The sequence below is a fragment of the Eretmochelys imbricata genome, chromosome 1 (genome assembly GCF_965152235.1).
Source record: "Eretmochelys imbricata isolate rEreImb1 chromosome 1, rEreImb1.hap1, whole genome shotgun sequence".
Classification (NCBI taxonomy): Eukaryota; Metazoa; Chordata; order Testudines; family Cheloniidae; genus Eretmochelys; species Eretmochelys imbricata.
Window position 1 is genome coordinate 115409495 of NC_135572.1, and position 13368 is coordinate 115422862.

At 40.5% G+C, this 13368-nt stretch overlaps 1 protein-coding gene across 1 annotated transcript in view; it reads right to left on the bottom strand.

Annotated features, from left to right (window-relative positions):
- The window catches only part of LOC144258944 (vertebrate ancient opsin-like), a 122819-nt gene that overhangs the window by 20037 nt on the left and 89414 nt on the right, over positions 1-13368 (bottom strand). The window contains exon 3 of the mRNA XM_077807088.1: positions 12771-13004. Within this exon, the coding sequence (XP_077663214.1) occupies positions 12771-13004 (234 nt within the window). The remainder of the gene's footprint in view (positions 1-12770; positions 13005-13368) is intronic.

The following is a 13368-nucleotide window of genomic DNA, read 5'->3' on the forward strand; positions in this document are numbered from 1 at the left end:
TTCACAACACCCCCTGGCAATGAGTTCCACAAGTTCACTGTGCATTGTGTGGGGAAGTACTTCTTTTAGCTTTAAACCTGCTGCCTATTAGTTTCATTGGGTAACCCCTGGTTCTTGTGTTATGTGAACGGGTAAATAACACTTCCCTATTTATTTTCTCCACACCATTCTTGATTTTATAGACTTCTATCATATCCCCCCTTAGTCATCTCTTTTCCAAGCTGAAAAGTCCCAGTCTTATTAATCTCTCCTCATATGGCAGCGATTCCATACCCCTAATAATTTTTGTTGCCCTTTTCTGAACCTTTTTCAATTCCAATATATCTTTTTTGAAATGGGGTGACCACATCTTCACGCAGTATTCAAGATGTGAGCGGACCATAGATTTATATAGAGGCAATATGATATTTTCTATCCTATTTTCTATACCTTTCTTAATGATTCCCAACATTCTGTTCGCTTTTTTGACTGCCGCTGCACATTGAGTGGATGTTTTCAGAGAACTATCCATGATGACTTCAAGATCTCTTTCTTGAGTGGTAACAGCTAATTTAGACTCCACCATTTTGTATGTATAGTTTGGATTATGTTTTCCAATGTGCATTACTTTGTCTCTAGACCTCTGACTGCCAGAAGCTAGGAATGGACAATAGAAGAGAGATCAATCAATAAATTGCCCTGTTCTGTTCATTCCCACTGAAGTATCTGGCAACAGCCACTGTCAGAATACAAGATACTGTGCTAGATGAACCAATACGTCTGACGCAGTATGACCATTCTTGTGTTCTTATACATTTAGTATGCTTATTAAATCCTACATTGCAGGAAGCTGCAATACACTGCTGCTGAGACCGATAGGAGTTTGGATAAAGAAGAGATTTTTGATCTCTGTAGCACTTTCACTTGGTGATCTGTATAACAAGAATCCAATCAGTCTCCTTTCCATATTTTATGCATTATCCTGCCATTTTTATTGGCTAAAACAAACTTGGTGTGAATGTATCTAAAACTCACTGGGAAAAATGATCATATATTACTTTTATGTGGCCTGGTGCTTTATAGATAAATACAAGATGATGGCCCTGCCCTGAGGTACTTACAATCTACAAGTTAAGACAAGGGATGCTGTCAAACACCAGGGGCAGATTAGGTAAAACGTGGCACATGAGGGTTTGCTGAAACCAAATACGGTCTTTTAAGCTTCCTTGTGATTTTAAACTGCCTCTTTCTCTTCCCCCAACCCCTCCGAGATAAGATGGCCTTTTGGAGACAGTAAGCGGCCCTCAAGCCACCTTCAGCAATCACTTTCTATTACAAAAACTCAATTACAAGCTCTTCAATAGTCCTAATTTAGATTTTACAAATAAATTGGGCTGAAAATAGATATTAGGCCATTAGGCTGGGTAATGGGCAGCTGGGGCACATGGAGAAGAGAAAAGAGGATACAAAAAGGAAATACAGCAATGACATATGGCAAGAATTATATTAAGAACAACAGAGGTGTGCCAGCAGGAGGAGTTATTGAGAGCAGAAGAGAGACAGGCTCCCTGCTTTCAGTTCCAGTGCCCAGCCTCACCCTGGCCCAGAGCAGCCATTACACGGAAAGTTCAGCTTTGCCCCAGTAACCCTGGGATGGAGGGAGCATGTCCAGTTGCTCTGGGTACATGGCACATGTGCAGTCTGGTTAGCACTACAAGCTGTGAGAGGCTCACACATGCTCAGTGAGGGTGGAATCTTCAGAGGTTTGAGCAGCTAAAATCCAAGAAGTCTCTACTGAACATGTGTGAACTAAGATTATTCAAAGGTTTATAACTTGGCCAAATTTGGGAGGATTTTCATGAGGATAGCAAAAGGCCATTCCCCTGCCAAAAGTCAAGTCCCTGTTCCAAAGCATGAGGGACCAAGACCATTGCAAAGAAAAGATCTTAAGAGTTTTTTACCATGGCCAAAACTATGTATTTTCCCTAGCCTTGTTCCTGGAAACAGATAAACAGTTCTAGGTTAAATTTAAAAAAAATCAGCCTGAGGCAGACAATCAGCATGGAAAATTTCAGCACAAACAGTTAAAGCTTGGCAAAGTTAAAAGCAACTGAAAAAATAATCTTATAATCGGAAGTGACAGGCAACCTTAATAATAGGCATTACTATCAGCCCCACCTATAATCCAGGAGCCATATCTAAAAACAATAGGACACCAGAGTTTACATTAGTTGCCTACATGCACAACTCTGAGGTGGTATAAAATATTTGGCTTGTCTGTGATGATCACTAACAAACATCTTGTTGTGACTTATTAATGTAGCATCTTATTTTGCATAACAGACCTGTCTTATTTCCTAGCACGCACACCATGAAGTTCCTACCTTAGCTGCTACTGGTGTGCATGTCATAGAAACACTTCAGTGGAATTGCCAGTGGAATTTGCTTTTGATCTTACACAACTGATATAAAAGTAGCAAGTATTAATATGGCATTTAAAAATAATTCTATATAATCAATGATAGTTACAGGACTTTGTTTATAACTACAAAGTCAATTAAACGTTGTATGTATCTATCTAACACAAGCTACCCATCAGATTTCAATAGAGAAACTAAACCCAGTACATTACTTCAAGTCCAGCACATGCAACCTGAGGTAAAGTAATTTGTAGAACAAAAACCTCCCAAACACTGAATTGAACAGTACTAAAGAGGCCATTGCATCTAGTTCCTATTTCTACCTTTAAGTCAGAATCATTTAGAACAGTGAAATCTGATTGATGGATACAGGCGGACAGTGCCAGAGGCAAATCTACCAGCCACTACGGCAACATTTGATTTAAAGATAAAAAATAAAGCGTCTATTACTGCCATAACACTCAATGAACATTTTCAGATTATTTTATTAGTTCCCATTTCTTGGAGAGTTCAAAGCATAAAAGTGGAGATATTTTGATGGTTTTTAAATATATCTTGGATATTTTTTTGGAGTAAGTATTACATCCTGCCTATCTACATTTCCCTTGTAATTTCAATTCTTCTGATTCAAAGTTCACTGAAGTCAATGGAAAGCCTCCCACTGAATTCAATGGGCTTTGACTGTCCCCATGCTGTCCTGGACCCAGTGCAGTTACTACAGCAATGGACGGACGAGGGAGGCTATGATATCTGTGGTGCAGACAATCTCTTAAAAGGAGTGAAACCTATCAAGAATTTATTTTAAATAAGCAATTATGACTCTGGATACACACAAAGGAAGTCTCTCTCTTTCTGGTTCAGGAGATCAGAATTTAATTTAGAGTAACCTGCCTGACTTTATTCAACTACATTGGCCTACCATTTTCTTGCATTACTTGATCCATAGTGTATGTGAACTCAGCACTTCATGACTGGCTTTCTTCTGAATATTTTAGTTCCATTAGCTTTCTGAATTAGTGGATTAATTAGTGAATTAATGTATGAATATGTTTGACAGTATATCTGAATCAGTACACATTTCTATATTTCAGCTCATTCCCAAATGTAGTACAAGTCAGAGCAGATGGGTGCACAAACACCCATTTATGCCTGGCTGAGCTTTTGAAAATGTTGGCTTCTCCCAAGGATACAGAGTTTGTGGAAGAACCAGGAACAGAACACATATATCCTGGAGTACCTTAAATCACAAGACCATCTTAGATGGTGCCCTTAGAGCTCGTGCAGGAATAGAAGAGAACCTCAAGCTATATGAACAGTGCTGAGAGAGCTGTAGCATATGCAATCTTTGTGCCACGATAGTGCACTATCTTTGGTTTAAGTTCTCTTTGTTAACACCCACAGATCAGCAGAAAGTGCACCGCCAAAAATCAGAATTCTGCTGTAATCCAAAGAGGAGGGAGTGAATGCTTAAAAGGCCTTAAAATCTCTTTGCTTTTGAAGTGTCTGTATAGCCTAAGTTGGGCAGTTTATCTCATAACGAATCAAGTTTGCTCAAAGTCAAGGGTATTAATGAAACTGTAAGACAAAAAAGAAATGTTGCTAGTGATGTTTCTTTCCTGTATCTTCTGCTACACTCAACATGCATCCTGTTCAATCCATCTCATTTTTAACCCATGCTGTACCGCCTAAAAGATATTGCCTGAAATCCAATGTGACTTTTGTCCTGGGTGGGGTACTTCAGGCATGATCTTTGCACTCTGGCGAATTCAAGAGAACTGTTGTGAGCAGAATCAAGTCCTATATATAGTTTATGTCCATCTTACTAAGGACTTTGGCTCTGTAAATCACGAAGGCCTGTAGACAGTCCTCCACAAATTCAGTTGCCCCGATAAGTTTGTCAACATTATTAAATCTCTTAATGCAGAAATGCAGGTTCATGCCTTTAACCAAGGGTGCTTCTCAGCTACCGTTGTTATTACCAATGGAGTCAAACAAGGCTTTGTTCCTGCTCTGAGATTATTTAGCATCATGTTTGCAGCTGTTCTAATAGATGCATTCAGAGACATTGATCATGGTCTTTATATGCAGTACCATATGACTGGAGGTGTCTTGAATCTGCATCACCTGTGTGCAAAGACAAAAGTTATTAAGACAGTCATTTGCAAATTACTGTTTGCTGATGATTGTGTTTTACTGGCCTATAACCTCAGGGACATTCATTTGCTGTGATTGCTTTCCATATGCAGCAAAACGTTTTGGCTTAACAATCAGCCTGAAGAAGACAGAAGTCATGGGTCCAGCCTTGACCGGAAAGTATTGCAACTACTTCAGTTGTATCCATTGATGTTGTACCACTCAGGGTCATTGACAAATTTTGCTACCTAGGAAGTGTCATTTCATGAGATACAACGATTGATGATATTACAAAGCTCATTGGTGCAGCCAGCACTGCCTTCACAAAACTTCAGAAAATGTCGTCTCTGGCATGAACACAGTGTCAGAGTGCAAACAAAACCTGGCGTTTTCTGCAATGTCATCATCACCACACTCCTCTACAGCTGCGATACGTGGAATACTTATCGATGCCACTCAAAATGCTTGGACCAATTCCACCTATGATGTCTATGGCAGATAATGGGAATTAAATGGCAAGATTTGGTTCTAAACTCTGAGCTCCTTGACTATACAACATCACAGGCACTGAAGCTTTTATAGTGAGCACGCAGATGAATTGGTGCAGTTGTGTGGTCCATATGTCTGACAGTAGAATACTGAAGACCATCTTCTATGGACAATTGCAGACGGGAGCTTGTTTCAGGTGCAGACCAAGAAAATGTTACAGGGACACTCTCAACGCCAACCTCCAATCTTGTAATGTTGATCTCAACGTCTGTGAGCTCTTAGCCCATGACAAGATCCAATGGCAGCCGCTTTGCCACCCTGGACTGAAAGATTCCAAGAGCTCAAAGATTGTGGCAATCAAGGAGAGACATGTGAGGCATAAAGCTAAAAGCAGCTCATATTCATCTACAATTGCCTTCACCAGTGGCACTTGTGGATGGGACTGTAGGGCTGAAATTGGTCTTCGGTCTCACCTCAGGATCCACAATAAGTAACTGTAGCTCATCCAAACTCAACAGGAGACTCCATCACTGCTGTCTTGAATGGTAGGTGACAGTCAACCCGGAAGGAGAGGGAGCAATAAGCACCATGGTACAGAGGGGTGAGGGAGGGCTCTGGCAAGTTTTAACTGGGAGTTGTGTATCTGCATATTTTTGAGAAATAAATGGGATGGAATTTTTAAACTGTGTGGCACAGTCAACATCTTGAGCAATGAGGATTGGGGGGATTAAAAGACACAGAGGCGGAGAAAAGGTAGACCAACATGGCCGTGCTCTGACAGTACTCAGAACAAAGTTGTTTAAATCCTCCAGGACAGTTGTATTGTAATATAGCACAAAACACTTATTGGAAGAGGTCCCTTCCCCATGTTGAGTCTCCATCTATGATTCGGGGGACTCCTGGGCTTCCAGCATTGGTTCTACCTTGTGGATTCAGCAGAGTGACAAAATCCGGGATTTCAGGATCATTCTCCTATGTCTCGGTGTCCTACTCGACAACCACAGAGATGTCCTGGATGGTGTCCATAACATGCCGTGGTTCAGTGACAGTCCAGCTCCTCTTGGTAGCTGCAGACTTGCAAGCTCTCCCAAAACCTTATTGTTGTCTCTAACATTCTTAGGAACCTCTTGTTGTGGCATTGGCTCTGGTCCTAAGATTGCCTCCTCCCTTTATTTACTCTGATAGCCTCTTGTAGACCAGTGCATTACAGTGACTGCTCTTCACCAGGACCTGGACACACTCCTCTCCCCAGAGGGCAATATAGATCAGGACTTCAGCAAAGGCCCACATATAAGCACAAGCTTGGCTGCTGAATAATTGTATTGGGTTTTTTTAATTCTAGATATGAGAACTCACCATGAGTTTGACTTGCAGAGGCCACACCTAGCTGTATGCCAACATTTAAATGGGGAGGTGACATCCAGTTAAGATGACTCTGGAGCAGTAGAAGGCACACAGGTGAACAGAGAGGCCAACACAGGTAGCCAACAATGCAGTGTAGGATACCAATGGGAGGCCTGCCATATAGATGTGGTACAGTTGTTTGAGGATAGGAGTGCATCTGCACCTTCTTGGTTTCAGGTAAACTCCTTCCACATCTCAGTAAATTTACTTCCAAAGCGGGTTTATCAATGCAGGTTAAAGTGCCAGATGATTCACAACAACAAATGTTGCAAGGCACATTATCATGAAATAATTCAAATGAATCTGCAACCACTTTCAAATGTACACAAACCCACAGTCTCCCTGCAGCTTGTCCCTAAACACACTCCACTGGGCAACCTTTATTCACACCACTGAACTAATTATTTATGTGAACAATCCTACTGCAGGCAATGGGAGTCTTTGCATGAATAGGTGCTCACCTAAGGCTTGCACAAATTTAGACCCATGTCTTGTCTAGAGGCGATTTCAAATGCATTATGGGCCTGCTCCAATGTCCACTGAAGTCAATGGGAATCTTTGCAGTTTGATGAGTTCACTTATATTTTCCCACGATACTGTCCCTCCTCTGTTGTGTGAGAAGTTTTGGACGGTCACAGTATTAAACTTTTTCAAGTGATGTGCCTAGTCTTTTAAGCATCACTTCTTTCCCCAAATCTTTGAGAAAATTACAGTCAGCTTCTATTTTTATAAGCATAATTATTTTAATACAAAAAGACAGACTGCATGGAAATCAAACCACTAAGCAGGGACTTCACATTCACATCTAATTTAGCCCTTCTCATGCATGCTCTCCTCAGTTATGCTCAGAAGCACTTTTTCAACATCAGGAAGAGTTCATTAATAATCACGATATGATTTTTTCACAATGCAGTATTACCCATACAAGCTTTAGTGGATATCTTTTCAGGAGCAGAACCTGAAACAGTCAATATTTAGGAATGGCTCTTGTTCTGTGTAATTAGACATAGCTTCATTGACTTCAACGGAGTTTATGGTACTTAACATCAACAGAGGATGTGGCTTGTAATCTTTACACTGGCATCCAAGCAAGAGGTTCTACAGAGCTTTAAACAATTTACTTTGGTTTAAATTAGACTAACATGAAGTATATGGCACTTCCAGAACTCTTCAGATATTAATAGTGAAAGGAAAACCCCAGATTGGAGCCTTATAGCATGAGAAATGCATTGACATCTCTTCTTTAGCTGCCAAAATTGCTTAGCTGACAGAATTAGAACAAATGCAGAGTAATTGAGTTGTTATGACGATCCATGACCCAGCAGATCAGAGTGTTCCTGTTCTGAAAAAATGGTGAAAATATGGATTTGTATTGACCTTCTACTTTTGTGTTGAACTTACACACTTAAGTTCCACAGTTCGAGAGAAAAAATCACTCTATTTTACTTCTGACTCAACTTTCTAAATGGTATGAGAGCTGAAAAACCGCTCTGTGGGCTAGAGAATTTAGAGGGTTCAAGGTTTAGGCATCCTGGCAATCACAAAAACCCTGTTCAGCTGTGTCCTAACCCTGTAGGGACTTAAAGTCCCTAAGCACCAATGTTTCCATTATTAAAGTCCCCCTAGGCACCTACATTTCTGTTGGTAGGCATATGCACCGTGTCAGAATCCTGACGCTGCACTGAGCTGGTTGGTGTCTAGCTCACACTGAAGCCCTAACAGGATTCACAAACTAAATATTCTCCTGCCCTCACCTGTGGGGCCTGATCTGGTCTCCCACATATTCAGTGTTCAAACCACCGGGCTGTTGGGTATGTGGGTGGCGGCACCACTGCTACCTCCTCTGTTTTTTCACAAGAAAGAAGTGAGTTGGCTTAGTTACCTAGCTGTGGGAGAGAGTTCATGGCTGTGCACCTTGAGTGGAGGATGGCATCTCCTTTCAGCCTAGAGTTTAGGCAGGGCTTAGGACAGCCACCTCTCTTCTGTGTTTCCTATCAGCTAGCTTAGGTTGCTTCTGGCTCAGTGTGATGGCTTCTGTTAATCTCTTTTTAGGCACCTAATTCTCTCCATGCATCGTATAGGGAGTCTGGCTAATAAACAGGGTTGTAAATTCCACTAGGTGGCAGGGCACCTAAAGGTTAGACTCCGCAATGCCCAATGCCCAAGTGAATCGAGCCCCATTATTAATTATTATTATTTTGATTTCATTACACTGAAACCTGACCCAAGTCCTTTCTTAAAACTTACTCCTGCCATGAAGCTTACAAAAACTGAGAATGAGGAAAGTAACTATTAAAAAAAACCAAACCCCAAAACAGCAAGAAACAGCAACACAAAGAGTAGCCACAATTTTAAGCACTAGCCCTGATAGCTGTGCAGCTTTGTCCCTCCTCTTTGCTTTGCTAAACTCTGGCTATCATCTTAAGGTAGACAGTAAGAACAAGTGGTGTAAGCTGTCTAAGGGCAAAGATAAATGTAATACTCCAATATCCTATATCATCAGAGACTAAGCAAGGACATTTCAGAAGGAATCGAAGACATCTGCAACTTTTTCAAAGTTCCTAGCATCTCTGCAGACTGACTGTTCACTTCCTGATGTTGCCACACTGTAGACTCTTCCAACAGATTTTGTCCCTAAACAAAGAGACTTTCCTATAGCTATTCCTCCTCCTTCCAAAGTTTATAGTATTTGGATCATGTAGCTAGAACACCATCCCAATACAGTATCTACCAAGAAGGAAAGGGGAGGTGTCGCAACAGTAGAGTGTCTTGCTACTGTGCCAGCTATGTTCCTTGGGTATATGTGCTAAAAGTTTTTCTTCTTGAGAAACTGCCTGGCTGTATTTTCCCTGACTGTAAAGATCTTCTGTTGCAGGTGGAATCTATAACACAAACAATTTCAATCCAGTCTGATTTTCCTATGAGCTTATGACACTCTGAAAGACAGGGTTCTTATTACATGCTTGGAGCAGTGTGGTCTTTCCGATGCTCTTCTGACAAGACCTCAGTCCTGCGTATCTCTCTGGGTGTCAATTTATACACTACATATAATTATTCTTATGATATTGTTCCTGTGAAATTTTGAGATACCCAAGACACTGTGCTATGCTTATGTATTTCAGTATCTATATTGTTCCTCAGGCTTCCATAATTTTATCATTGATGATGTGGTTTTTTTGTGCAGATGATACCAAAACATATCCCCTTTGTTGAATCTTCCTGCAGCAATCTCAGTACTCATGGACTGAAACTAAAGACCTAATCATTCAGAACCCTTTCAGAATAAATACAGATAAGACACAGGCTGCTTCTAAGGACTACCCAGGAGCTTTTTGAGGTGTACGGGGGAAGAAAAGGAAGTTGCTGCTTTGCTTCCATCTTAGCACCTTCCAGTAGGAGCAATTTGTCCTCCTCCCCAATGGCTCAAAGAGGACTTCAGAGGCAAAATCCTGAACTTATTGAAATCACTGGGACTTTTGTCATTGACGTCAATAGGGCCCTAGTATCTGCCTGGAATCTTTAAGCAAGCTCAACCCTTGATGCAAGAAGTATATTAGTTCCAGTCAAACTTCCTTTTCCTGTTTGGAAACATGGGTCTAAATGAATCATAGTGAAGCAGCTAAGTGCTCGGAGGTAGTTTGATAAGAAAGGCAATGTTAGCATATCTTTGTTTATTACAATCTCATTTTTCCATATCTAAGCTGAACATAATACTGCTGGTCATATATATTAATAGTAGATTCCAGTGGATATATAATAAAGAATCCAGAGCCACTATTTGTTTTGTTATAGTATAACTAAATATGTTGATACTATATTGAACTGGGGGTGAAATTCTATAGTAATTTTAACACTTACAGTATCAAAAAAGACATCTTTATAAATCACATGTGCCATAACCATAAAGCTAAGGGTAGCCTAGAATTCCTCCTTACCTGTAAGGGGTTAAGAAGCTCAAATAACCTGGTTGGCACCTAACCAAAAGGACCAATGGGGAGAGAAGATAATTCCAAATCTTGGTGGATGGGGGGAAGGCTTTGTTTTGTGTGTTCTCTTGGGAAGCAGAGAAGCATCAGGTCAGAAAACTCCACCTATAAACCATCCTAAAAGTCTCTCGTATTACAAAAATTGTAAGTAAAAGCCAGGCAAGGTGTGTTAGATTATCTTTTGTTCTGCTTATGAATTTTTCCTTTGCTGGAGGGAGGTTTATTCCTGCTTTTTGTAACTTTGAAACTAAGCCTAGAGGAAGTTCTGCTGTGTTTCTGAATCTTTTGTTACCCTGTAAAGTTATTTTCCATCCTGATTTTACAGAAGTGATTTTTACCTTTTTTTTTTAAATAAAATCCTTCTTTTAAGAACCTGACTGATTTCTCTATTGTCCTAAGACCCACGGGTTTGGGTCTGTGATCACTTCGTAACCAATTGGTTAGGATATTATTCTCAAGCCTCCCCAGGAAAGGGGGTATAAGGGCTTGGGGGGATATTTTGGGGGAATTGGAACTCCAAGTGGTCCTTTCCCTGATTCTTTGTTAAATCACTTGGTGGTGGCACAATACCCTCCAAGGGCAAAGAATTTGTGCCTTGGGGAAGTTTTAACCTAAGCTGGTAGAAATAAGCTTAGGGGGTCTTTCATGCGGGTCCCCACATCTGTACCCTAGAGTTCAGAGTGGGGAGGAAACCTTGACAACATGGAACTTTTAGAATTCATAATTTCAATGTATGTTTAGAATTTACAACAATGGATTCACAATTTTCAACATCAAAAACATCCACAGATTTTCCCTATTGCAAATTTAGCATCTGTGGCTACAAAGCACCTGCTGGAGGGTCTAATTTGTCCCTTGGGTTTCTACAGTCCTGTTCTGTAGAAAAATATGTGGGTCTTTTATCCAGGCTATTTTTGAACATCTCTGCAGCTGGTGGCTCAACAGCCTCCCTCAGCAAAATATTCCATAGTTGCACTGAAATTGTTGCTAGATGTTATTTTTAATGTCTTTCTTTTAATTAACAGTTTTGTTTTCCAAAATAACTAGCACCCACTATTTAAGTTCTACACCAACTCATTAATTTCAAACATTTTGGGCAAGATCTTCAGCTGGTGTAAATCTGTGAATGCACTTCAACGGAACTGTGCCGATTTATACCAGCGGAGCACTTGGCCCGTTAAGAGCCAAACTCTATCCTCATACATTAGCATTCAGCTATCTCCGCATTTGAAGGGGAAGAATGTAGCATTTAGCTCTCAAACTTGCAATTGTAATGGCAATTTGTTTTCAAGGGTCATTGTCAAGGCTGATAAATAATAAATATTTCTCCAGCCGTCTTTTCTTGTATATCCAGGTCATGCATTTTTAAAAACCCTTCCCCGCCCCGCAAAAAAAACCCCAAATGGTTCAAGGGCTCTTTTTGGTAAATATATGCCAACATACCCCACTTACATAGGGAACTCTGCAACTTACAAATTAACATCCAGTGTGTGTAAAAAAGAGAGAAAGCAATTTCAGTAAGCAGATACATTTCCAGGGTGGTATTACATTGGTCTCAAACTTTTCTATACTGGGATCCTGCCGATGTTGCTTCTCATCTAGCTAAAACACCCCTTTTACTTAGCAATATGGGAAGGGTAGGCTGGTTATGACCCCAGACTGAGAACCCCAGGTGTATTGTGAACAGAGTACAGTATCCCTAAGGACAATGTACGTCTACCCGATGTCTTCCAACTGAAGAACTGATCTCTCAGACCGTCATGCAATTCCTCTTACATTCTTACTCAGTCCTGTCTAGCTTCTGTAGGGCTTTCAACCAACCATGCCCAATTAAAAAAGACACTTTAGACATCATGTATATCATGCACATCTTTTTCCACAAGGCAGTAAATTGGCACCACCACAATGATGCAGCTCTTTGAGTAAAAAGGCTAGTGGAGTACTTCATTTACTAAAGCACCCAAAACCTCTTGACCATTTTATTCTGTTTGTTACTCTGGCTGTGAGGCGCCGAAATAATACTTTGCACCTTTAATAGAAGGACTACTTTACAGAGCTGGATATGGGTTATCCCCATTTGAAGATGGGGAATAAGAGGGTAGCTGTGATGTGGGATTCTGTCAGATATGCAGAGGATGTTGGGATGGGGAGAAACCGATGATAATCATATAAGATCAATCTGAAGACAATCAGTACAAATATTAGGTATTAATCCCTTTAAATGAGTCCAAACTATTTTCAGCCCTGAGGTCAACAGGGCATGAGGTTTCCTTTCGGTTTTGATCATGTAGTAACAGATGAGCCATTTTAAAAGACTGCTAATCAGTAGTGAACACGTAGTGACAGCAATGTTCCTTACCTGCTTGTTCATAAGTATGTAGATAATTGGATTGCATACGGTACTGCTCTTTGCCAGGATGGAAGGAATGATATATGCTACTGGAGAAACTGCACCTGGACTACCAAATGTTGCGAGCAGCGCTATAACTCCATAAGGCATCCAGCATATTAGATAACAGATTATTGTAGTAATCACCATAAAGAGGACATGGTATTCCCTTTTGCGGGCAGCATTCTTCCGGATTTTTCCAACCTGGTGAAAGGTAAACAATAATATCAACTTATGAAGAAGCTAGAACAGTCATTTTATCACTAAAGCAGCTTATAAATCTTGGACTACAATTCAAACTATCACATTCTGACTGACAAAAATAACTATAGAAGCAAACTGAGGGCCTGATCCAAAACTGATTGAAGTCAATGGCAATCTTTCCATTGATTCCTCTGGGCTTTGGATGATGCGCTGAGTGCATAATGCTAACTGTCAACAGAAACCAGAATTCCACTAGAGTTTTAAGAAAAGGTAGGAAAATGACAAAGTCATCACTTAGTTTTTCTTGTCTCCTAAAACATCCCCAGGTGTTTTATAAAAGATGTACAATAATTTAACTCAGTTT